The sequence below is a fragment of the Corvus hawaiiensis genome, chromosome 14, assembly GCF_020740725.1.
Source record: "Corvus hawaiiensis isolate bCorHaw1 chromosome 14, bCorHaw1.pri.cur, whole genome shotgun sequence".
Lineage (NCBI taxonomy): Eukaryota > Metazoa > Chordata > Aves > Passeriformes > Corvidae > Corvus > Corvus hawaiiensis.
Window position 1 is genome coordinate 15604093 of NC_063226.1, and position 27316 is coordinate 15631408.

Here is a 27316-nt window from a genome sequence, read left to right on the forward strand (position 1 = left end):
AAGAGCAAGTACTGGGAGCACACAGGAACATTAGAACTGTGATGCACTAAACCCACAAATGCAGCAGAACAGTAGTGGCAGGCAAGAGCATTAAATAGCTGGAGAGCTCTGTGCAGACTCCCCTGGGAGCTGTTTACCTTTGGCAAACTTCCCTGACCAACAGACAAGAGCAGAACTTACCATTTAGAAAATCAGCTGCAACAGGATCTGTCATGAGCACATGTGGAGAAAGGAGCTTGTACACTTCACTCTGCTCCCGCTCAGGCAGAAAGTTTAATATATTTTGGTCCACCAAATCTGACTGATACAAAAGAATGCTTTGTCATGTTCAGCAGCACAGCCTGACACAACCACATGCCTTTTCATCCCTAAGCAGAGCACAGATGCTGCCCGTCTGGCACGGATGCCTAAGACAAGGAAGCCCAGTCAATCTGTAGATGGATCTAGGGCAGAACATAACCCTTAGGCTATTTTACCCCAGGATTACTATCTATTTGCAAAAGGTTGAATGAGTCCCAGAGGTTGCCCCTCAGTTCAGACATAGGTTGGAGAAGAAACCCTGGTACCACTGGAATATAAAATGATGAGAAGTGAAGCATTTTTCTTTGAAAGCATGACACAGAAGATGGAGAGCTCCTCCCCACATCCTCTGTTTGTCTTCTAGGCTGAACATCTGGCAAAATCAGCTTGACCTGCAAGTGATTCAGTGCTCATCGACCCACACATTCTGACTAAAGGGGTTCTACCAAAATGTCAGCACAGATTTGTTCTTTGCATACCAGGACATTCAGGTAACTGTGTGCTCAAATTTCCCCTCATATAGGGCATCCTTGGTGCTTCATGCTTGGCACCAGATAAAGAGAAAAATGTTTTTGAGGAGCCAAGCTGAAATTTCTGCACCTGACAACTAACTGGTTTCTAGAAGTTCTCCCAGAAAACCCTGAGGCCACACACTTGTTACTAAAGGCAATGGGCTCAAAGTAGAAAAACCCAATGTCATTAGAAGAGCATAGATTCAGTTCTGAAATAATGTTTACATTATCTAAGAAGAGCTTTGGCATGGATTTCACAACCATAAGATTTTCCATTAACCTGGTGGGACAAACATCTCCCAGAGCTTCAGATGTACAGCCAAGTGATGAGCTATGAGTACAGTGATTTTGCATAGTTGGGTTTTTTTGAAGCTAACTCATAGACCCTGGGAGAGAATCTGTTATTCACAGGAACTTGAGAAACTCCACAAGAGTTCATTGGTTGACCTCCCACCCACAGTCAGTCAGTTGCCTCTTTGGTTGGACAAAACCAATCCCCAGCCCTGCACTGGCTGATTTGCATTAAGGAGGGGAATGAGCCTTCAGTGTATTGCGTGGTCAGAACTTACCGGTAAGTGTCCTAGCAGAGACGAAACACTATCAGATACATAAATAATAATCCCATCAGTGGTAAGAGCAATGAGAAAGCCATCTAGTGCCTAATGATAATAGACAGGAAAAAAAAGAAAAAAAACCAAAACAGAATTATGCAAGGGAAAAACTTAAAATATTTTAGGCTAATTGATTCTTTAATGATGCTTCTAACAGCTTAAACCTAGCAGAAATTAATCATGGAAATGACAGTTCAGTGTGGAAAAATAAAAATTACACATGCTGTCTAATTCAACATTCTTTTTATATTCTTATTTTTTCATTCTCATTATTATTAAATTGACTTGTATTTTTCACCCAGCGAGTATTTATTTAACATGAAGCGAGACAGTGATGCTTATAATTTCAACACCCACACAATCCTGGTGACTTCAGTCATTTCGTTATGTGTTCTGAATTACACCATAGTTAACAAGGTCAGTGTGTAAGGAGATGTTAGATATCATCATGGCAAACCCAGCATTGTGGATGGATGGATGGATAAGCAGAGACAGAAAAATGATACAATTATGTATTTTTAGCAATTTATGGACAATATGAAGAAGATCTAAAGCCTCATTTATTTTGCTTAAAGCACTGATTTGTAAGGCTAGTGACAAAACAATTTTAAGGCTTGTTTTGTTTCCCCTTTCTTATTCACAGTGGTTTCTGTCCCAGAGTCAAAACTCCCTGTCCCTTTTAAGTCACTGCCTGTGCTTTTCTCCTTGGGTGTTGTGTTCTCCCTATTCTTCAAAACATCTCCTTGTACCATTTACCCAGTGTCTGTCCTTATTCTTCTCTAACATCAAGATCCAGGAGGTTTAATAGCTGGTCAGCACTGTGCACAAAGCCAGCTCTTCTAAAGACACTGTGAGGCTGCTCTGCAGCTTAGCTACAGGGAGCCAAAGATGCAGCATTCACCATCTCCCCCACCTCACTGCCACACTCTGCCTTTGCTCAAAATGAATCGTCTCTGGAAAAAAACCACTGATTTTAAGCAAACTGTTTAATGGCCTACCAGAGTCCAGCAAACCATCACTTATTAAAGGGCTGGCTCTCCTCCACCACTTCCAATCTTCGGGGGGAATTTGTTTTGATTCAGCTGGAACAAGCTAGCTTGTTCGGTGAGAGAGATTCCCAGAAAGAATGAACAGACTTTTCCAGAGAGGTGAGTCATGACATCCTGATGAAAAGGAATAACTAAGACACAGCAGCACCTCCCAGCTCAGCCCAGCATACACCCTTATTTTGGTGGGGCAAAGAGCAGCAGCTGCCCACGCAGGGTAGGAGATGTCCCTGCGAGAGGAGCATGCAGCACAAACCCAGAGCCACATCCTTAAGAGGGGAGAAACATAGGCCTGGGGGGTGTTTCTAGATCAGCAAAGCATTTTAGAGGTGGGAGTATCAGAGCTGTTTTCCTGAATGTACTTAAAGGCAATTCAAGCAAAAGAGGCAGCACTCCCATCACGAGGACAGCAGCACACAGCCAGCAGCTGCAGAGGCAGCACAGGCGATGCTGCCTGGCTAATGGGATGTGGGAGGAAGAGAGCTGCTCTCTTTTTTCAGGTCCTTTCAAGTTTTTCTTAAAACTGCCAGCTCTAGCAGCTCTTCTGAGAAAGGAAATTCTCTTTTTCCTCTCTTACCAGGCCAAATCAGTCTTCATTCCTAAAGGAAAAGCCATTTATCTTTAAGGAGAAGCAATCACATTTTCAATTCTGTGTCTGCAAAGCATTTAGTACAACATTGGTCTCTGTCAGGTTTGTATTGCATGTGCCATCAGAGTAGAAATCATTAACATTGGGACCTACAGGGGAAAAGGAACTGTATATCCCTGAACTACTCCACTGAACTGATTATTTCTCCCTAATATATTTCATTTCTTCTTACCTCTAACATCAACTGGGTGAACTCCTCGTTGCTAAGAAATGAAGGCTTCCAGTCTTGTCTAATCTCACAGGCTTCTGTCTGTGCTGTGATTTCTTAAAGAGAAAATATCAAAAAAGCAACATGACTCATGCTACTTGCATTTTTTTTTTCATTTTCAAGTAACACTAGATTTCTTTAAAGAGGCTTTTAGAGGAATCGTCCTCAGATCATTCTTCACACAAAGTCTTCTTGCGTGCAACAGTCATTTTCCATGCCATCATGATACAAATGCATCAGAAATCAAGAAATGGAAATCGAGACATTTTAGGTGGCCTGAAAATAACATTAAAAAGTTAAGGTCAATGGGCTAATTTTAGTGTAGTAGAGCATCCCTGTGAGCAAAGGGTGTCTGCAAATCTCAGGCTGTTTCAGAAAGGCTCTTGTGCATGCCCAGGGAGCAGGACAGGCTGACAGTCATCTCCTAATCCAAGAGACCTGGGAAGATGGCATAGAATCCTCTCCTGACTTCTGTAATGGGTGCTGTTCCTCAGTTTTGCCCTCCTCATGTTCTGTTTGAGAGTGCACAATGCAGGCCAGGGGATGGAGAGGCCAGTAAGGGAAATGATGTCTTCACAGTAAAAAGCATACAGCATCTTTCCAAAGCTATGTTTAACTGGTCAGCAATGTAGTCAGCTCTAGCCCATTTCCTGAGGCCACCTGCTGGGTCTTATCCTGCCTCTCACTTAGGCTCATGTCCTCTGTGGATGTCTGAGATGCTTGGGAAAGACAGTTCTCATTTTCTGAGTGGAAACTGGCTGCTGGGCAGATGCAGAGCCAGCACCCTCCAGTACCTTTCTGTTTCTGTAGGAAGTCGATGGTCCTCTGCAGTATTGTAGACTTGTCCATCTTGAGAGGGTGGCCGTGGCCCTGCAGCATCGTGCAAAGCTCTTTAATGAGGACATTGAACTGGTCTCTCCTCTTCTTCTCAGATTTGTTGCGTGATGCCCTGAGTGACAGAAACATAAACGCCACTAAGCAGAATGAAGGACCTACAGCTCAAGCCAGGGTGAGGTAAACTACCCTGCCCCAGCAAAACACTTTAAATACAAGAATTTAAACTCTGCTGGGAATGTTAATTTGTTTAAAATTGGGCTTGCACACAAGGATTTTGCTGGTGCTTAGAGCCTTGTAGCAAGACTGAACTCACCAGCCACAAGGAACACCTGGAGGTTACAAGTATGTCTGGGTTCATTTGGAAAAGGCCATATCCTTACATACATTTTGGCAGCAGTTCCCACTGTTTCAAAGGCAGTGATAGTGAAGGTGTTATGGGAGAAATTCCTCCACTAAGAGAAAAGTATGTTCATGTATGTTCATGTTTTGCTCACTTAATTTTATCAACTTTTGTTCTGCAGTTAGTACACACAGATATGAATGTCAAAATGTGAAGGATTTCTCTGATCTGAACTTGCAAAAGGAGCTTATCAAGAGACAAACTGCAGAGTCAACTGAACTGCAGAATAAAATCTTGTATGTGGTCTTGAAAATCTACTGCTATGGTATGAAACTGGGAATGTTAAGAGTCTGGCTGCAGAACTGCAGACTAGTTTTCACTTCACATTGACACAAATTAAGAATGTTTTATTAGGGTTTTCCCCTCCATTAAAAACAATAAAGGAGAAAGCAAATCCATCCAGTTTCTTACAAAGTGTTCTTCCCAATGCTTATATCTGAGATAACACTCTTTTCATACGACCTCTTCCAGTAGTAATTAATTTGCTTTTCAAGTGTATTCATGATGACACAACTTCCTGTGACCTAGACTGAGGGTGGTATGCAGAAAGCATTTCCATTCATATTCAGGTTGGCATTTGGATGTTCCAGATCCAGCATTCACGTTCACAGCCATCTCTGTTTTGGCACTCGTGTGCAATGACTAAATAGAACTGAGCCAAGTGCTTCTCTGACAGGAGACTAACTCAGACCTGTGCTAAAGCAGGAACTCTACCCCAGGCAGGCAGTACTGCTTGATGCCAATAAAATCACAGGTCAGGAATCCTGCTTCAAGATACTAAATAGTCATGGGATAGCACGAGATCCTGAGGGCACAGCAATGTAATTTAACGACCACTCAGCCAGACAACCCATTGTAGGGGTGGCCAAACTCTGTGAGAAACCCAAAAATGGTGACTTAAATTATGCTGCATGTGGTCAGCTATACACAGCCTGTAAACTGTGTGGGAGCTTTGCCTCTGACATCAGTGGGGTCAAGTTCTTTGTCAAGCACTGGACAACACAGCATTTACAATTCTCTTCCAGGAGTGCATCCTGTCATACCTCTTTGCCCTGTCCTTCTCATCTTCATCCATCAGTTCGTTTACACAACACAGGGCTCTGCAAGGAAAAGACAGAAGTACTTACTGAGACACATTCCCTGATCTTGCTAAGAATATCCAAACATGGAGCATAGTGGTTTGTACTTAAAGACCTCCTGGATGTTTCAATCTTCCCCTTCCCAAATTCCACTCTTGGTATGTCCTTCCTTGTCTGTTCAGTCAGCTACTGAGGCATGAGAAGTGAGACCACTGCTACATGCCCAAACATCCAGCTACAACAACAGGGAAAGATCTGAAAGCCTGCAGCCCCTCAGCCTGCCTTTGGCATTGCCCCCTGAGCCAGGATAGGGAATCCTGCTGAAGCACCCATCTCTGCACAGGAATCAGCATCTTCCTGGCAAATGGGAGAGCAAAAAAGAGAGAGATCTGACCTGGTGTCTGCACCAGGCAGCACCACAGCTGGTTGATTTCAAGCACTGCACTGCTTGAAACACATCTGGGATTTCTTTTCCAGTGGAAGGACATAGGAGAAAGAAAGAAACTGTGCTAATCCCCTAAAGGATTAGTATTAGGCAACAGCAGGATATTATCAGGGTATCTAAGAGATGGTATGATAGACAGGTTCATCCAAAGCACCCTGCAGCCAATGACTGCTGCTTGCACTGGTGGAGTTCTCCCACATCATCCGAGCTGTGTCCTGGGATTCACACCCAAGGCTTCAATTTAAAACATCCTCACCTGGCACTAACCAGGGAAGGAGAACAGTTGGCAACAACTCCCGGTAAGGACACACTACTCCCGAGCCCCATTAAAGGATGGAAAATTCAACACAAGGGTAAGGTGACTTGCTTTCTGTGACTCAGATGGGCTGAGTTTGAGGGACAGACAGTGAGGGAGGTGCAGGTGAGGCAGCTGCTGTCACTCCACGCCACATTGCCCAGGTCAGCTCTGCTGGATTGCACCCCTTCAGACACCTCCAAAGAGGAAACTGCACCTGTCTCCACCATCAGCACCAATCTGCCCCCCATCTCCAGTGAGCACTTTCCCTGCAAAACCCTCTCATGCTGCCCAGAACTCAGGGGGCATTTTTCAATAGGTACATCCAAAAGATTTTCTCTGTTTTGAGACTACTCCAAGCTCAAACAACTTGGTAGCTATGAAAGTAATGCAAAATAGAACCACCCACAACTGTCAGGAAGTTGAAGATGCTGCTCACAGCAACAGCTACAAAATTTTATCCTTTCTTCCCTGCTCCAGGGCAAGGATCTCCCTCCCTGCATATGACCTGGGCAGAAGAAACTGTATGAATTCTTTTGTTATTAATGCACTGCATAAAGAGGGAGTGGTTCTCACTGCCTGAGTCACCAAAAGCTACAAGCCAAATTAGAAATTACCTGTTCTATTCCTCAGATTCATCAGTCCAGACTGACAGAGTGGGATTAGCACTTCTTATCACCATGTAAATAGAGATGGAGAAAAATTAATCCTGGAAGGAAAAGCAAGTCCAGTTAAAACACAGTTGCAGGCAAGACTTAGCCTAGACAGCAGCAACCACTTCAAGCTGAGAAAAGTCTACCACCACGAATTAGAAACATGCCTAAATGTGACTGATGAAAGCTCAGCAAAGCCTCCAGCAATGGGAGCTGGACCAAGTTCTTGGGCTCCTGGCTCTGTGGGCACCACCCACTGCCACAGAAGCAGCCTGGGAAGGCCAGTGTGACCTCTCATGTCCAAAAAGCCATGTGACCTAGCAGGGTGGCGGAATGGCCCTACTGGCTTGGAGCCACCGAGGGTCAACTGGAGTTCTTCCAAAGTATGACAGTTTACCTGGTGTGCTGTGAAACCAAAAGTAGGACCTGTACCTCATCTATCACATCTTGCAACCAAAATCTCCTTCAAGACAAACATGATCAGCAAAAATCAGCACAAGCCACAACCACCCACCTGTGGATGGACTTAAGGCCTCCCCTTAAGATTTGCAACTGATGGGACACACAAAATCTAGGGAAAATGTCATGTAACTCCTGACACCCTCAGTGACGCTGCAACTGGAAACAACACCTGCATAGCAAACTTAAACTCAGTGGATCTGCTCTGTCTCTGTTCTCACAGCAGTTGTACCCTGGCCAAGTGACATGTTTTTATCCTGGTTCAAAAGGAGTGTGTGACCTTATTTGTCACCCACCTGTTGAGCTGAGGCACTTATCACTGCTGCTCATCCCTCAGTGCTGTTCTATCAAAATCACACAGTTGTTTCTTCTCTAGAAGAATGACCCCTACAGAAGTCTTGGTGACTTGGGATGAGTTCAGAGATACTTAGGTATAAAGAAAATTAGTTTTAAAGCAATGGATTAAATTATAAGAAGTGCTTGTGGATACACAGGAAGATCTATCACAATTTTTCAGGGAACGTTCTTTGTATGAGGACTTAAGCATGCAAAAATTCAGCTAAAGAAAAGGATTCTTCCTGAGCTTGGAGTGCAAAGCATTGTTTTATAGAAATTGTATTTTATGGAAACTTTGTCCGCAGGTTGTCTGACAACTGAAAGCACCCAGGAAGCCTGGTGGGTTTTCTGCCTCATTAGCATGGTTGGCCTCCCAGCCAGCTGGAAAAGCAGCAAGTTGAGGGAAGCTGTTTGGTCACCAAGAGAGTCAACAACCCAGCTAATGCTCACTGAGTCTAAACTGGGAAACGAAGCTTGGATTCTCCAGTCTCCAGGAGGAGCTATCACTCTGCTGCAGTACAGCTGATGTGAGCTGCCAGAAGCAGAAGGATGGGGCTTCCTAATGAATATGAGCAATGCCCTCAGCCAACACCAGCCTTCGAGGAGCTCACAGAATAAATGGCCATAAAAGAATTCACAGGCCCAACCACACAGAGCAGCTTTTTGCATGATGCAGCAGGATGGTGAGCTAGAAAAAGTCTTAGTAGAAGACACCTAAGGACAAAATAATCTTAACCGGCTTAAGCACTTCAGGCCTACATTTAGCTAAGTGCTTTTTGTCTTGTTATGAGACATAGTTAAATATAGTAACCAGAATACTTAAGAATAGTTTCATAAGGGTTGTATACACTCCTCAGCCAGATAAGGCACTTAGCACTACTGACAGCAGTATGTCTGCAGCTTAAGAGCATTTTAAATAGCCCCAGATAGAATCTCTTTGACCTTAACTGTATTAACCAGAGGGATCAAAATTTATTTATTGCCTCCTGAAAATCCCCTTCTGTAACACTTTGAGAGAGGGATTCCTGAACTCTGTGGGCAAGTAAAGAGGAGACTTGGTCTCATTTCTCATCCCACCTACAACAGGTGAGGATCAGCTTTCTCACAAAGCAATGCACATCCATCACTGCTTAATGCCCTCTGTAAAGGGAAATTATTTTTTTCTTCCTTTGTACAGGGAGCCTCAGAAACCACTCAGAGTGTTTTAAGGGCATGTTATATTTTAGACTTTTCAAATATCACAGTATTTGAAGTTGTTTCCAGGGTTACAGAAAGGGTAATCTAGCCAAATGACAGCCTTAACAAGACAAATGGACTTTGCAGACAACAACTAATAGTTAAAGCATTATTCCATGCTATCTGCTATATTTTGGCACATTTTTTACTGAAGAGAGACTGGCAGAGGGAATTTTTTTTGATTTTCTGTTTTGCAGAACTATCTGACTTCAGGAGCTATCTAAAACTGCAAACCTGTGACTAAAGAAAATGTTTACCACACAAACCATCAAAACATTGACACTACCTTGGGATCATTCTTAATGGAACAGTCAGACCCGTGCCCTGAAACCAACAGCTCCTATGAACATTTTATTATAGGTTAAATTTTAATTATTTGGTTATGTCACTGATGGCAAGGCAAAGATATTTCTATGTGAGATGCTGCCCATTTCTTTGATCAGCAATGAATAAAGCTTTCATCCATCACCTAAAAGTGTCCCTGAACCCAGATGGTTTGATTGCTTTTCCCAGCTATAACAACTGGTCTAATGAAAAACATTCTCTATGCATAAAAACTTTGTTCAGCTTGTATTTAAATTTTCCTAGAATTTTGCATTAAAGTAACATACAGCAGTTAGGGAGTCTTCAAATCTATACTGTAGGAAACATTTTAATTATGGAAATGTGCTGTGCTAATAATTTCCACATACTTTGCATGCAATGAATTCATCAGAGAGCCCTCAATTACAAGATGCAGCACTTTGTGGCACAATGCAATCACAAATAAGAGAGATAATGCATTCTCTAGCAATATGATTTATATGTCAGTATGCCAGTGTTTCATTATTCTTGAGGCAACAGGAGGGCACGACTGTGGCTGGCAGCAAACCAGCTGATTTCATTTTTGAAAGGCAGAATTTAACCTCTTCAGTAAAGTGCTACTGATTCAGCTGTAAGACACTTATGTAAACGGCATTCGAAAGACCAAAGAGTGTGGCTGAATCCCTATGGATGCTCAGCACAGGAAGGATCAGCACTTCTGCTGATGCCCAGCAGCCCTGCAGTCCCGGCCCTGCCACTGGTGCTGTGCCACCCACCTTGTGCTCCCAGCCATCTTCCCGTCACACAAATGTTTGCCCCAGTGCCACAGTGAGCGGGCCAAGAGCAGCAGCTCGGCAGGGTTGTGGCATTCCCACCCGCCAGAGCACCCCCAGGGCACAGCCTCACCACTGCTGTGTCACAGCTCAGCGTGAAGCCACCATGCAGAAATGCAAAGACTAAACCAGGTGTAGCAAAGGAGTTGCATATCTGTGTTACTGGATCTGCTTAATTTTTTCTGCCTGTTATTTCACCCTCTCCTTTCCTTGCCATGCCTTGCCTTCTGTTGTTCTTCACTCTTTCCTGCCCTTCCCTCACTTATCCCCCCTTGCTTAACATCCACTGGATCACAATTCAGAGAATTGGATCTCTTTTGAACACGGTTTCCCCCCATCTTGCTGTTTCTTATATTACCTGCCTTCATCTTTCCGTTGCTTTTTATTCTCCATGTTCTTCACTTTCCTTTTCTCAAAAGAGAAAAAAATGTACAATGACCTCAGTTTTAACAATCACCCAGCCATTTCACTGTGGGAACTTGGCTGGCCCAGGTCTGAGGCACACATGACTGACAGATTCTCTTTAGGGACAGACTGCCTTAGGAATCATGCTGGTGGGGATCTGATGGGTTTTGGCTCCCATGACACCTTGGTCCAGCTACAGGAGCACTGGGTCCTGTCCTGCCTGACAGCTCCCAATCCCAGTTTCAGACCCTCTTTGGAGGAACTGGGATCTCCCTCAGGTCAGTGGTAAAGCTGTGCAGCTCCAAGCTTTACAGAAACACCACCCTACATCCACAGTGTGGGGTGGCTGAGGGACGTGGTCCAGCACAGCACACCCTGGAACTCTTTGCAGGTACTATATATAGGTACCTATATTTTCACACAGCATCTTTGTTTGCTAGAACATGGGTGATGGTGGTCAGTGGCTGAGGGAACCAAATGTTCTGTGTTTTCCCTTTGTTAACCTGCCAGAAATGGACTTTCTGTGCCACTATTGTAACTGTTGCATCTCAATGAACTTACTTATGTACAGCATACTCTCCCCTGGTTTATTGAGCTCTAAATTTAGCTTGTTACCTGTGACAGATTTATGACTATGTTCATTATAGCAGTAACAGCTTCAGACAGAAGCTAAGAGGTGTCCAAAGAAAATGGATTATACAAAACAATTACACCATAAAAAGGGCTGTAATGGAACACTGTGATTCAGCACAGAAGCGACATGAAAGATACAGGCAGGAACAATGGTAGTGTGTTGGGGTTTTTTGGTGTTTTTTCTTTTTTTTTTAACCAGTATACGGTGCTTCTGAAAAAAGAAAGGCGGAAAAGGATTAAAAACTAACAGATACTTGAAAAGAAAAGATGATTACTGGAACATTTTGTTCTCTAGGATTTTTGTCAGATCCTGGAGAAAATAGCCAGCCAAGTTTGTTCTGTTCTAGCAAATTGCTGAACCTTGCAGGATAAAGATACAACACTGTAGAATATTATTCAAAATGTCTCTGGGGTTTCTGTAACAAGAAGAGCATGCATCTAATTAATTCTACCAATTTGTCTAATGGCCCCTTAAAATTCCCAAACCATGGCAAACAGCAGAATGCTGATTCACAACCCTAAGAAATACAAAACTGTACTTTTGGCACAAACAGGGTAGGATGAGAATGCATATGCAAATAATACTTCTTCTGCAGTCTTGGGTGAATACCTGTGTTCATTTATAGCCATTCAGTTACTACAGGAAAGGTAAATAAATATATGTTGTAGTATGAAATGATGATGTCCAACCTATAAACAATTCTTTACCATACCTGACTCAGACAAAGAGCCAAATAATCCTCAAATAATAACATGGCTTTTCCTCATGTAGGATGAGAGCAAAGGTAGCTGTTCACAGTTAATCCCTTCAGCAGCAGTTGAGATTGTGTTTTCATGGAACTACTTCCAAAAAAGGTACATAGAGCTAAAGAGAAGGCAGGAATAGTGAAAGTGAATGGACAAAAGTCTTTTGAACAGAATGTTCTCCAAAACTTCCAGCTCTTAAAGCTCTGTTTCTTTTTCTGGCTGATCCAAATGATGAAAATGCATGTGTGTGGGGGTGAGTGCATAAACACATTTTACTTCAGAGCAATTTGCAAAAAAATACCAAGAGCAATTTCTACCCAGGAAAGCAGTGGTGACATTCAGGATGACTCCTGCAGCGCTCACCTCCTGATGTTGGGAGTTAAGTAACCATTGCTGCTGAGTACATGGGAAGGGAGGTGAGCAGAGCTCCCTCACTCCTGCCTCAGGCCCCTTCCTATCATATTCACTTCTCTGGCAAATCACAAAGGAGTAGGGGGTGTGGGAAGGTCAACCCAATAAATTTCAGCAATGAAAACAGTTACTTAACAGGCTAAAAAAATCCCTCCCAAAGCTATTGATTATCCAGCTTAAAAAATCGGAACACCTTCTGATCATAAACCTGGTGTTGAAATTCTGGCTCATTGCAGGGTTTCATTCAGAAGAGTTTTACCATTACCAGAGCCAACCAGCAAAGGACATTTTTAAAAGAAACCAGCACTTTTCTCTGTCGGCAGTTATCTTCTGCAGAACTGCCTGCAAAGCTGGTGCTGGGCACCCTGACCCCTCCTGCTCCACTTTCAGGGCTCGCCAGCAGGAGCAGGGAGCACCAGACTCCCTGGGAGGTGCTGTGCATTACTCCCACCAAGAGGACACAGCTCGCAGCAACTGCATTGGTGGCATTGAATGAGGTCATCGGGTCCTTTCTCGGTTTTGGATTTTGTTTTGGCAACAAGGTAGGTACAAGGACAAACATGTCAAAGCTGCCTGTTTGGATGCATCACCCTGAAATCCCTCTTGTAATTCCTCTTCTCCTCTATTTACTACAGGTCAAACTCATCCTAAGCAGAGAGCTACATAAAGTCTGTGTGTCAGTAAACTGCCTACTTTTATGCCTTGAACTCTCCCTGTGCACAGAATAAATGTAATCATTAGACAGCAAAGAAAATCAGTGATCTAATCAGACTAAGTACCTTCTCCTCTACTTTTCTGAGTAAGAGAATACCCCCAGCAACTACCAGTTCATTGGAAGAGGCAATAGTAGCGTTCATGTCCTTAGCTGTTCTCTTTTTTTCCTCAAACAATACATTTTTTGCTTTGTTTCTTCTTTGCCTTTCTCCATCTTATATATAAAATGCATTTCAGATGCTTGAGGACGGTACAGATAAGATGAGCACTTGTGCTTTGTGTTTGCTTGTGCTGGAGGTTGAAGCGATATTGCAAAAATAAATGTGAGGCCTGAGGGGCTGCTTGCCTTGTACAGTAAAAGCAGGGGCTTTCAACTGGGTCAGGAGTGGGTTCTAGGTGGTTCCAGGACCACACTGCAGAAGTGCTCTGCTCCAGTGGGGCAAAACCACTGCATATGACTTGGCTTCATGGTGCATCTACTCCCAGTTTGCAGGACCAGCAGATGGTAGGAGCTATTTGTGGACTGGAGGATTTTCTTTCAAACGTGAACATCTTCTGTCTACAAGCATTATTCCCTGGGCATTGCTCTATAAATGTGCTTCAACTCACTTTAAAGCCTGAGAGCAGCCACAGTCGACCCTGGAGCCAGGATGCAGCCGTGGAAGTGATGTACTCACCACCTGTGAAAGCAGGAAGAGTCGAGCAGCTCCCCAGCCCACTTCAGGAAATACTCTCAGGACTCTTCCACTACCTGAGCAGACATTTAGCAGAGCTGCTCCACACCTGCACAACAGGTCTGCCCCTCTCTGGCATGCTCAGACTGGCTGTGTGTGACACAAATCAGAGTCTGTTACAAGCACACAGCTTGCTACACCTGCATCACCCTGACTGTGATCAGTCCTGTGTCTCTGGATCCCCCTTCCAAGAAAGGGCAATTCAGCTGCTCCTCTGCTGCTGTTGGGAACAGGTGGGAAGGCAGCTGGATGGGCAGGATGCTGCACAGACAGTCTGCAGACAGCCAGCAACCTTTGGCCCTGTCATTTCTGCACTTCCTTAGATCTGCTTGGTCCTCTATGCAGCCTGGGGAGCCCTTTGGCTGGTGAACTCTTGGAAGTCTGGCCCTTGCTCAGCATCCTTTGATTTCTACTGAACAATGTCTACTTTTCTGACACTTTGCAAGCATCTTGCTGCCATCCTTTCTCCTGTCTAGTGCTTTTACATCAGGAAGTCTCAGCACACTCTACAAACACAGTTATCCATCCTTGTTGTACAAATGAGGAAACGGGTACACATTTTACTTGTCTCCTTTTTACAAATGTCCCAGTTGTGGGAAGCTGAATTTGAAACAGTGAATGCAGTTACAGCCTAATTTTCAGTAATGCTGAAATCCAGCATAAGCACCTACAAATATTGAACATTTTGGAAAAGCTCAACCTAAATCATTGACCCAAGGTCATGCAGCAGAGTTAAGAAGTGAATCCAGATGTCCTGATGATTAGCTCTGTCTACTGGCATTCAGTCAAGTCCTCCCTCCTAAAATAAGCTTCCTGAAGCATCTAAGACTATAGTCTTAGAACTCCCTTAAACACACAGCACTGGTAAGACCTGATTTCCAAATTAAGGAGGGGAGGGAAAAACCCAGTGCACTATTTTTTCCTCAAGTGATCACTGAATGACCAATGAAAGGGCAGCTCAGAGTCATTTGATCTCAAACTTCTTCCTATAAATAAAAAACGGAAGATTCTTCTCCCTTTTCAAACAACATGAAGAAAAAATGTCCTGCCTCAGTAATTCTAGACCTGAGTAATTAAATCTGTTCTCTGTTATAATCTGTTTCCCATGTGTATCACCAACCTGGAATTTCTGGAACTCAATACATAAGGAAGCTATTCAATAAAAGGAAATACTACAACAAAGGGATTAGAGATAGGTCTGAACCAGACTGAAAGGCTCCCTATACCAGAGAAGGATCCAGTTCCTTGTCCAGAGTTCAACTTTTCCATCTCAACCAGTATCTCAAACCAAACACTGCAAAAACAATGGACCTCCCAGAGCCAGACCACCTCTCACTCTGGTTCGGAGGCAGAAGAAATGAGGGAACAAGTTGAGGAGACTGGTATTGCAGCAGAAGTGGAACAGCACTACCTGTCTGTACAGTTAACTGCTCAGCAGAATACAACAGAGTATTTCAGTTGGAAGGGACCTACAATGATCAGCTAGTCCATCTGCCTGATCACTTCAGGCCTGACCAAAAGTTAAAGTGTGGTATTATGGGCATTGTCCAAATGCCTCCTAAATGCTATCAAGCTTGGGAAATTGACCACCTCTCTAGGAGCCTGTTCCAGTGTCTGACTACCCTCTCATTAAAGAAAAGCTTCCCAATGTCCAGTTTATGTAAAAGACCTGTGAGAAAATTATAAAGAGCTTAGTAGTTAAAATTCAAAGTCTTCCCTCCAAGCTCAGAGTTTTATCTACTTATCCATTAAATGAATATCAAAGGATTCACTGCAGCTGAGCTAACTGACCTCATTTTACATCTTTGGCTTCATGCATTCAAGTTCAAGCATAAGAAACTTCCTTACCCTCTTGGTGTGTTTAATTCTGGAGCATTCCAGCTATAATGTGCACCTAAGTCAAAAGGAATTTAAACAAAGCACTTAGATTTCAAAATTTGTGTTATCCTCATTTGGCTCCCAGAATTTCAGCTGCTTTCCTTAAATGATCTGCTCACATCTGCTCTCCAGCTGAGCCGTGTTCATGCCCCACTGACCTGACCGCTGCCATCTCTGTAATCTTGCAGCTGAGAATAACCAGCAATGCACTCAGTCCCTGTAAGTGTCAAGGGCCTTTCAAGAAGGAGGAGGTGGAAAAGAGGCAGCCTTTATATAACAGGGAAAAGTAGGATTTCAGAGAAAAAACATTGTTCGGCTAAGGTGAGTAATGGGAGCTGCACGCCTGAAGTGCCCTGGTCCAGTTCCCTCAGGCAATGCAAACTGGAGGTGTCAGCATCTTGCAGGATTATTCTCTGCAATGGCAGCTGGCAGATATTTTTCTAATAGAGAGCACAGCAGCATCGTTCACACTCATTTGATTCTATTTGCTGCTGTTCCTATTCAAACTCGGCTAATCCGATCAAGTTATTTCTTGGCCTGTGCCTTAAAGCTGAGTAAGTAAACACCTTTCATAAGGTCTGGGCCCACTTGTTTCAAGTGCATGATTAAGGGCTAGACTTGAGCATTATTGTGAGAAAACCCACTTCATTACTCACAATTTCCAAAATCACTCACAGGTGTCTTGAAGTGGCACTTTTCCATCCAGTGTTTTACTCCCTGCATTACAAATATATAACACAGTGGCAAAGGGGCCCAAACACCAAATATACATTTGTGTTCCAGCTGCCCTAAAGAACGGCTCTTTGAGCTGAGAATAGCTCATAATGGCACCACTTAGAGACTGTGATGCAAAATATTTTCTGTGGCTACCAGACCTTCTCCACAGATGTCTATTCTTGTTTACTATGAAGAAGACAGATGATAAATATAGTCAGCAAGTGTATTTTGGACAAAGTCGTACTCATTTGTAGTATTTGCATTAAGTAACACTAGAAGACTTATGCAACAGAAAAGATGTTGACCCAACTGTAATTCCTTCTCTGGTACACCAAGGATGGATTTGTACTATTGAAGTTTACAAGTTTTTTTCAAGAAGAATTGTTGCTGCTTATGCTGGTATTGCTAATAATATAACTGGTATTGGTAATAATATAACTGGGGTTTTTACACCTTTTTTTAAAACACCCCCACACAGTTCTCCTTCTCTTTTCTGAGGCACTTTTAACTTCACATCCAATATTCTCTTTTGCATTATCTTGCCCACATCACTTCTCAACTAGCTCCTCAAAAGATGGTTATTTGTTTTGAAAGCTTTGGGAATAAAGGAATATTTAAACAATTAACTGCAATCATATTCGTCATCTTGCATGGTACCATGAATATGCACTAGAAATGTAATGAGAAAGTAAAACTTTCCTTCAGGAAGAAGAAAAGAGAAGATAAACATCCACAGATCTCTCTGTCATTACTTTCTTATCTTTTTTAGACTGCAAATATGTCAGTCATTGGAACACTTTCATACTAGGTCATTATTGTTACACATACTATGCACAAAGACCCAAGGCCTCATTCTGTCGTAGATAAGCTATTCACACACATCTTTTTTTTCCCCTTGCAGTTTATTTGCATGGCTGACTGGATAATCAGCCATAATAACAAAGTATGACTCAGCACGGCTGAATGTCCAATTCACTTTGGGGATTTTCTTGGAGGGTTTTTTTTTTAACTATTGAAGACCAGAAAAGATGTGTCCCTCCCAGATAAAATTAATGTAAAAAAGATTTGATTAAACACAGAGGTCAGGGGAAAGGGAACGGATCAAACAGCAACATTTCTGCTGCCATGCCCTCAAAGAGGCTCTGGCCTCTTCAGCTGCTCTGACCAGTGCTGCAGGGTGCAGGGTCCCTCGTCCCCCCTGCAGGATGGACAGGGGGATTTCTCATGGAAATCCCCTCCTCAGGGCAGAGGGAGGCTGCAGGACAGAGAACTGGTCATGTTCCTCAAGGATGGGCATCCTTGATATTAAGGACATATGTGTTTTCCTGGACACCTAAATTCTGCCTATGGGATATTACCATTGTGCAAGCACACTGAATATTTTAAAATATAATTTATTCCACATCTTCAATAGTCCAGTACTAAGAATCCTCCTAGTATCAGTTCAAAATCATGACTCCAGTACGACCATTAAATGAAATACATGGGTCCCTCTCTCTCAAAGGATAATTCTCCTCTACTTAAGCAAGTCAATGGCAGTAGCAGTGAACACTGCCATCCTGCTCAGCAATCCTGGCTGTATGGATGTGACAAAGATGGTGGATCTGAACCTTTGACACCTCTGGTCCCTGGTTTTCAAGTAAGAGAGCTGAAAAGGCTGCAGTGTGAGAACATATTTCACCTGGGACAGAGTGAAAAGAGCATTTAGAGCTTGGCCCTTCATTTAGCCAGATCCATTGGCACATGTCTCTATTTTTAACTATCTGTGCAATTCTTGGGTGAAAACAGATTTGTGTTTTCCAAAATTAGGGTAAACATGAGTTTTTTACCTAGGGCTTTAATGACAAAAGTACTTTAAACTGTATAACCATATACTAACAATGTCTGTTACTGTCTTCAACAGAACAAAATTAGGCTGGCTGAGAAAATACGCATTAAAATCAGCTGAAGAAAGGAATCACACTGTAATGTACATGCATAAAAACCACATGGATCTTATTTCTGTGATAATCTGACTGTGTAATACCACCAAGGCCAGCGAGATTCCTGACAAACATCTACGCAGGAGCATGAGCCCAGCAGCAGAAGTTAAAAATGCCCATGACCTTTAGCTGGCAGTCCCAGTTTCCTCAGAATTCCACACTGTTTGAGAGGCAAACATCATCTGTACTCCCAGCCTCCTTCCTTAGTGCACTGCTTACGTGCACATCTGCTAAAAATCACAAGCAAACTACACAGTAGTTTAACCGAAACTCAAACAGAGAAAACATTCAATTAGGCAGAGAGAAAAGCTAACTTCCTCCTTCCTTTCCTTCCTCTCATCAGCCTTTCTGCAAGAGATCAGTGGTGAAACTCTTATCTACTTCAAAATTGGTATTGCACCCACCCTGATTTAATGCCAAAGTTTCTTCCAATTTATTTCGGTTTTGTTTTTAACAAGTGAGAAGTGCAAAACAAACAAGACATTAAAGCTGTGTCCTTAACTATTGCTTACGTAGAGCGAGTACTTCAAAGAGCCAGCAGAGATATGAGAGCCACTGCCCGAAGGGGCACAGAGCACCTTATCCTGGCTCAGCCAGCACACACGAGCTGTGCTCACCACCACAGCTTGGCACCAACTGGGCAGTGCAAAGCCAAGGCAGAGGATGGGTGCTCAGGCTGTCATGTTCCTCTCAAAGCCAGAATTTACTCTGGTGCCATGAACATCTCCCAGTGGCAGAATCTCCAGCTTTGTGCTCATCCTGAGGACAAGCGCTGCACACTGTAAACCAGGACTGAGCTGGCCATGTTTATCAGGGTTAGGGATGTAAAGGACTGTGATTCTCCCCCTCTACTCTGCCCTCATGAAACCCCACCTGGAGTTCTGCATTCAGCTCTGGGGTCCTCAGCACAAGAAAGATGTGGACCTGCTCCAGGAAGTCCAGAGAAGGGCCGCAAAAATGATGAGGGCTGGAGCAGCTCTGCTATGGAGACAGGCTGGGAGAGCTGGGGTTGTCCAGCCTGGAGAAGAGATGGCTCTGGGGAGACCTCATTGTGGCATTCAAAGACTAAAGGGAGCTTATAAAAAAGAGGGAGAGTGACTTTTTACATAATCAGATAGTTATAGGACAAGGGGGAATGTTTTTAAACTAAAAGAGATTAGATTTAGATTAGATGTTAGGAGGGAATCCTTCACTTTGAGGGTGGTGAGGCCCTGGCACAGGTTGCCCAAAGAAGCTGTGGATGCCCATCCCTGGAAGTGTCTGAGGCCAGGTTGGGTGCAGCCCTGAGCAACCTGGTCTGGTGGAAGGTGTCCCTGCCCATGGCAGAGGGGTAGGAATTTGATGATCTTTAAGGTCCCTTCCAACCCAAACCTTTCAATGATTCTCTTTGGCTGTCTTCAAAGTGAGCCCCTGGTTATGATCAGTGCTGTCACAAAATGTAATCCAAAGTACCTAAACTTCTTTATTCTACACTGACGTTAAAATGAATAAGAAATCAAGTACAGTGCCTCAAAATGCTTCTCTTCAGCCTCAGAGGCTTGTTTACCATTGCTGTAGTAGCTGAACTGCTGAATGAAATATTTACAACTATTCATGCAATCAAACTCATTTTCCTTAGGAAATAACTGATTAGGTATCTCACATCTGTTCCTGACAATGATTTAAGCCTCTGCTGATCCCTATCCAGACCTGACATGAATGTTAATGTTTTAGAAACCATCATCCTTAATGGGAGGGTGACGACAGCCTCTCTGGGTCTGGTGGTGGTTGAATGCAATGGGGAAGCTCTGCTTCATCTGCCGGTGAAGGATGACACAATCAGCCCACAGTTTTCTCTAACCTTGTGACCCAGGGCTTGGGAAGCCCGGTAGGAGACAGAAGCTACAGTAGAGCTTGACACAGAATTATCTTGAGAATTATCTTCCTATCCCTATCAAAAGTTTTTAATATCTCCCAGATGCTGGCTCTCTTTATGCAGAGCAGCAATCCTGCTCCACCACACTCCAGGGTTGCATGTCATCCTTTCACCAGTGTTTCCCCATTGGGGCCCTTTGATGGAAGCTGCTGCAAGCGTTGCAAGGTTGTGAGAAAAACGAGCTGCTAATAAAGCTGATTGACATGATACCCTCATAAACCATGATGCTCATGTCAGGAAAGACAAAAATAAATTACACATTTTTCCTCAAATAAAAGCTGTTTCATGGGTAAAGAGTCAATGACAATGCACTATTAGAGAGAGAAATCTAATGTTTAGCTAACCTATTCATCTGACAATCCTCTTTTCCACAGGAAATTTGTCAAAAGAACTTACCAAAAAAAGTAGGAAAAAGAAGTATTTATCTTAATATACTCTTTATCTCTGCAAGAGCAAGGGAGAAATCTTCATCCCTCTCAGGTCAGCTGCCACATTGTGCCAAAGATTCCAATAAAAAAAGAGTTGGTCTCTATTACTGCTCCTTCTGGTAAGGTTGAAAACTGGGCTTCCTAAGTTCTGAAAAGAGCAACTAGATCAGAAGAAAACTTTTGGCTTTTACTACAAGGTCAAGGGACTGAAAAACAAGTGAAGTTAATGCACATTTGCCTGCAAACAACCTTGTAGAGCCGTAATTCAAATAGAAATGAAGTCTATGTAAGTGTCTGAAGAGTAATCTCTGAAACAGTCAGAAATGCTGCATAAAAGTAGATTTCAAACACAATCCAAAGAAGATTAAACTGGAAATTCATCTCTCTTAGGACTTCTATACATCATAAATAGGCATTATGCCTTCTATGTAAAGCAGCTCATTATCTGATTTATTCACCAATATATCTTCTTATTCAAACAATTCAAACGAGACTATATTGGAAAATCCCAGAACAGTTTCCTCAGCACAGCAACTTTTGAAATAAGTTGATGATTTATATTTATAAAATTTTACTTACTGTACAACTAAATTCATGTTTGTTAATATAATACACTATCTCTAAGGACAATTTTTAAGAAAGATGCTATCCCAGCTGGATCATTTATTAATATTCACATGCTTTCCTTCAAAAAAAATCAAAATACAGAAGTTGTTCTTGTCTGCATTAGTCTTTTTTTTTATCCCTCAAGTGAAAACAGAAATTCTGCTCTACTGACAACAGCCTACTACTGACAAACTAATCATTCTAACACTCCAGACTCCATTCTAACACTCCTTGCCTTTTAAACTATGAATATATCCAATATAAGGAATTCAGCTCCAGATTCAAAACATGTGCCCTAGATAAGACAAAGTTCTGACTCAGCCTCATTTCAGGTTTACAAATGGTTTAGTGACAATTTTAGTACACTATTTTTTATTCTTCTCCCATTTTAGGCAATGGATCTTTGCCCTTTCCAGACAATATACCAGGACTATTGCAGAATCATATACACTTTCCTTCTAACAACCTTTTTCTGGGAGCCTCTCCTTACACACTCTGAATGATTTCCAGAGAGTCGAAACAGAATTGCAGTCAATTTTCCCATGTAACATAATTCTCAGCAAGGCTCCCTGAGTTGTACAAACTTCCCCAAATAATGGACTTCAGCTCCAGTCCCAGTGAGACACAGATACCAGGAGGTCTTGCCGTTGAAAGGCCAAGTCCCATGAGATGTGAAGATGCCTCAGGTGAGAAGGTGCTTTCTCAGAAGTCCATGCTGCAGCAGAATGAGCAATAAGAATTGTCTGTCCCAGGACTGGCACTCAAGGGCCAGCGTAAGCTCTCCCTGCAATTACACAGCTCCACATCACTGCTGCCGTGTGGGAGGTTAACCCCAGAGTTTATGACGGAAAGAAAATACAGTAACTCACTTTTCCTGTGTTGACACATTGTCTCCACTAATGAGAAGGCTCAGCCCTCTGCATAAGCGAAATTAAACAGAAAACGTAGGTGTTAAGATTTGCACAAAGAGTTTGTTTTATTAATACTTCCTGCTGTGCCCTTGCCATGGAAAGCCTGCCTCAAAAGGAAGCCATTAGAATTATTCTATTTAAGAGAAAAGGCAAACTGTTAATACTCATCTTTAATATACACATCAGTAGTGGAGTCAACCCAAGTCCCACCTTTTTGCCTCATGTGACTCACTTAACACACACACTTAACACATCACTTAATAAAATTTGATTGGAAGCAGTTTGATCAGAGTGAATATTTTTAAGTTACTGTAAATCAAGCCAGTGTACACTGCACTCAGAGACAGGACAAACAGGTTTATGGTCAAACTTCCTCAGCAAGGGGTGTAACCCTCCCCAGCTATTAGAGCCTCCCTAATTGCTGCCTTTGCTGTGACAAGCCACCAGCGGACCAAACACACAGCATCCTCCTCTATGCATAAACACCTATTTGCAGTTTGTGCAGCAGAGCTTTGAACAGCCTAAACTCAAGGACTGACTCCCAGGGACATCCATTTTTCTCCTCAGCTGATACTTTGGGAGAGGTCCCCACAAAGAAGCTGGTGGAAGTTCGACCTTTGTCTTTATCAGGGCCAGGGGTTTATCTCATCCCCTTCAGATAAAGCCTCTGTACTGGCTTGAAAATCTTCCTATAATGCTGCCATGTCTATGCAAAATACCTATCGGCAACGGGAGCTCTTATCAGCTCATCTGTTGCTCATTAATTACCCCAAAAAATGGTTTATTGAGTGTGTTGTTTATGATCAAAACTTTATTGTCCGGAAGCAATGTGTTGCACGGTGCTGTGCATTAAACCAAGATTAAAGTAGGCTGAGCCCAGAAGAAAACCAACAAACCTTATTAATTTCTTTTAAGCATGTGTGTATGCGTGTGTTTGTGGGCTGAACAGATGAAGCAAGAGAGAAGATCAGCATTTTTATGGATATGATTCCTGCCATTGCTACATACTCGACAATCTTGCCTAGGCTTGGGCAGTTTGTAAACAAGAATAAACACACCTACAAATATCTCTGCATTTATCTATTAGTCAATCAATTAATTAATCTGTCTATAGCTGACACTCAACAAAGCACCTCACATTTACTTATAGGTGAGGGGGGACACCTCAATGATCCTTGTGGGTTCCTTCCAACTCAGAATAATCCATAATCACGGGGAGAGACAAGAGGCTCAGCACAGGTGTCTGCTGAGCTGTGACACTGCTGCTGGGTACAGGGAGGCTGAAGCCTCTGCCCAGAGCCAGGGCACAGAGAACAGTGCAGGTAACAAGTGCAGGTACAAGTGCAGGTACCACACAGCAGCCAGCCAAGACCTGGGAACTGGGTGTAAAACTCTGAAAAGTTTTATGTTTCTATTTCACACAACAGGCCCCTGCAGAGCAGTCCTGAAGGACTGAGATCCCAGAAGCTGATGGAAGGTGATGTGCAGGGTGGCAGAGCCCTCCATGCAGTGGGACAGTGGTGCAGGGAAGACCAAATCCTTTGCTGCCCCTGCCTGCTCAGGACACCAGGTGACAGGGATCCAGCAGGAGGGTGGTATAGCTGTCCCCAGTCCATCAGCTGTGCCAAGATCAGGTAGCAAAAGCGTTGAAGGCAGTTGTCATCCAAGGTCATCTCTTTGATCACACCCAGAACATGTGCATGGCCAGCAAACCGCCCGATGCTCACCTTCCACCGCCTGCAACAGGAGCCCAATTCCAACTGCTCAGGTGTGTGCGTTTGTGTGCGTGTTTGTGGCGTGCATCAGTCCTCCAAGGCCAGAGCTCCAAGGTCTCGCTCTGCCTCCCTCCCTCTCTCCCAAGGAAAGATGTTTTGCAGTGTTCCCGCGGCAATGTTTAGCAGCCTCTTGGTTACCATAGCGTTATGCACTAAAGGCATGTCGACAAATTAATCAATTGTACAATTGTGTTTGCATAAGAATACAAGTCAGTCAGATGATTCAATGCATTTCAACAGCTCCATGGAGTTTGGTTAACATACTTCCTCTTCTACCATTTCAGTGTTACCCTCATTGGTGCTGCTGTTTTTCAGTATTTCAATTTCCCTTTACAAGCAAACTGGCAGGTAGGTGATCTCTGCTGCAGGCTAAGTTGAGCTGTTTTCCTTCCTCCTTGCCTGCTTAATTTCTGTCTTTTTTTTATTTATTCCCTTCTCTCTTTCTTGTAATAAGACGGACATCATACACTCAACTTTCCAGTAACCAACTGTGTTTCTAAAGTTACTAATTCATCACTAATGGTCAGCAGTCACTTCTTTCTTCTAGATTTTATCCTGCGTGATTTGGAGAAATTTGCTCTGATCAGCAACAGAGCAGAGCTGATACTAAGTCCAGGTTTCCAATTTATTTTAGGAATATCAGGTTAAAAGGGAACACCAACACCATCACTCCAGTCTTTGAAAACAATGCTGTTAATAGCTGCTTAACAACATCTCTTCAACCTGCCAAGGAGCACCAGAAGCCCGAGAACACATCCTCATGTCATACAATAAACTTATGATACATATCAGAAGCATGCAAGATTAAACCGTGCTGTGACACAGCAAAGGGGAGGTGAAGATCACTGCCAGTACTGCAAGTCCTTGGAGCCACACAGAGTTCATTAACACCAGCAACAGAAAATCCAGATCCCAGAAAATACACCATGAAGTATAATATGGTTACTGGCAACACAGTCTGAAGGAAAAATGTCTCTGGCCCAAAATCTGATGAACAGGTTGAACCAGAGAGCATGCCAGAAAAATCTGCAGGCAATTGTGCCTGTCTAATGCTACATGGAGTCTGCACTGTACATTTTCGATGTCTAGTGCTTGAAAGGAAGGCAGATATGGGAGAAAAAATATTCAAACCTGCAGGAACAGAAAAAATTATTTCTTCCCTCAACTCTCAAGAAAACAGCAGAAGCCTTGACACATGGGGTTAAAAGTGTAAACAAACCAGGTCCATTCTCCTTTCAAGTATACATTAAAAATATGACTACACTGCAGACCAAAGAATTAACTCTGCAAATGTAATTTCCTATCTCCGGGAACTCTAATTTAATTGTATAATCTCTTTCATAAGATTATCAAGATCTATCTCAAAACTACCCTAATTGAAAGACTCTTATGCAACTTCAATCCTTGGGCAGCTACAAGCTTTCTTCTAATTCCCCACCCAAATTTATTCATGACCAACTTAAGACAATTTGACCTCCTGCAGATATTATCTTTTTAGCTTGTTTTTTTCTGCCCCCTTGCTATATAGTGCCAATTGTATGTAAAATACCCCAATGTAGCCTGTCCCTTTGCTGGTTCACCTGGCCAGAGCTAAACAAATGATGCTCTTTAACCTCACTTTGTACCACAGATGGTCTGTTTGTGTAACCACATCTGTAGCCCTCCTACTGTTGTAATTTAACATTTTCTTGACAAGGGTATCCAGAACTATGCAAAATGCCAGTGGGCTGCTCCACAAGCAATGGAAAGCTCTTGTATTGACACCCTGTATGATAATCTGTACGATGATCGTATCACATTTCCCTGAATTTCTCATATCATTTTCCTTTGGTATCCAAGGATGACAGTGGTCCCCTTCCCAGCTCTATCTCAGTGCTTGCTCCCAGGTATCTCCTGAGAAGCCAGTGCATCCACATCTCTCCCTTCTGTCATGGACAACTGATGAGCTCCTACTTCACACTGGAAATTCTTGTTACTGGTCTCCATGCTTACAACTTTACACGACTTTGCACTCAGCACTATTAAATGCCATTTTATGTCTATCACTCCCAATCAACAAAGTCATCTAAATTCCTTTCATATGATAACCTGATCCTCCTCTGTATTGACAATACCTCCCAAGTTTTTGTCATCCCACACAGCTCCTGGGCACACACCCAGACCTTGCACACATCTCACAGTCTGGTCCTGAGGGAGCACCACCACCAACCTCCCTCCATCCTGATGACTTTCTCTGAATACCTCTTTCCATTCAGACAACTTTATTTGCATGCAAAGGTTGTATCTTTTCTTTGGCCAGGTTCTTTTCCACCTTTCAATTCTTGCCTTGAACCACCATCTTCATTTTAAGCCATAATATCCTGTGGGGCATGGTATCAAATGCTTAGCTTTAGATAAATTACATTCCTGCCCTACCCCATCTAAATAATCTGTTATATGAAAAAGATGCTAGATTAGTCTAGCACAATCCATCTTTGATAAAATCGTGTTGTAATTTAGCCTGCTTCCTCATTATTTCCATGTCTAATTATTCTTTCCTACAAAATACGTCATGAGACGTTCAAACCAGCTGGGCTAACATTTCCTGCATTGCTTTTTTATTTTCTGACTCTCTACGGACTCTCTCTAAAGGACACAAATGCCTGCCCTCTTTGGCATCTGAAGAGCGACGGGAGAGCCTTGCTGCAAGCTATGCAAGCCTTGTGCCACTGCTTTCAGTATTCCAGGAGTGGGATTATTGGCACCTCTTCATTTGTCTCACTAAGATATTTAAGTTTTGCCTGTTTTCTCTGGGTTTTTTTGAAAACTTTGCTATGAATAGCTTTCACTTGCCTGCAGATTTGTCAGTAATTACACTCTGTTCCAGATTCTACAGAAGGTTCTGCTTTCATGAGAAAGTTGTGTCATTATTTAGAGACATCAGTTCCCCTTCCAGTTTAGGCACATCTAATTTCGGTTCTGTGCAAATTGACTAAGTGCAGGTTTTGGTTGAACCCAAATAAGCTCATTTGAACCAAAATAAGAATGTCCTTACACAAGGTCACATCAGGTTAATCAAATCACTTTAAAAACAGACTTAAACTAAATTGGTGTAATCTCCCCATGTAGACAAGGCCAAAGCCAATAAAGGAATATGAAGTAGGTCAAACTCTCTCATTAACTGCACACACCTTTGTGGTTTGACTGAATCTGGTGATTCTGAGGCTGGGCAGATGTGCAGCCAGCAAGCCCAGATGTGCACAGAGTGCTTGTTGGGGC

General features: G+C 42.9%; 1 protein-coding gene across 6 annotated transcripts in view; it reads right to left on the bottom strand.

Annotated features, from left to right (window-relative positions):
* PASD1 (PAS domain containing repressor 1) overlaps positions 1–27316 on the bottom strand; it is a 102317-nt gene that overhangs the window by 23890 nt on the left and 51111 nt on the right. For 4 of the 6 annotated variants that reach the window (XM_048318882.1, XM_048318881.1, XM_048318884.1 and 1 more), the window contains exons 2-7: positions 7000–7091; positions 5607–5663; positions 4121–4275; positions 3291–3382; positions 1382–1471; positions 181–301 (exon numbers count right to left, since the gene is read on the bottom strand). In XM_048318882.1, the coding sequence (XP_048174839.1) occupies positions 181–301; positions 1382–1471; positions 3291–3382; positions 4121–4275; positions 5607–5638 (490 nt within the window). In that variant the 5' untranslated portion in view covers positions 5639–5663; positions 7000–7091. Of the gene's footprint in view, positions 1–180; positions 302–1381; positions 1472–3290; positions 3383–4120; positions 4276–5606; positions 5664–6999; positions 7092–27316 lie in introns of those variants that run through there. The other 2 variants (XM_048318883.1, XM_048318885.1) reach the window with 2 other exon arrangements.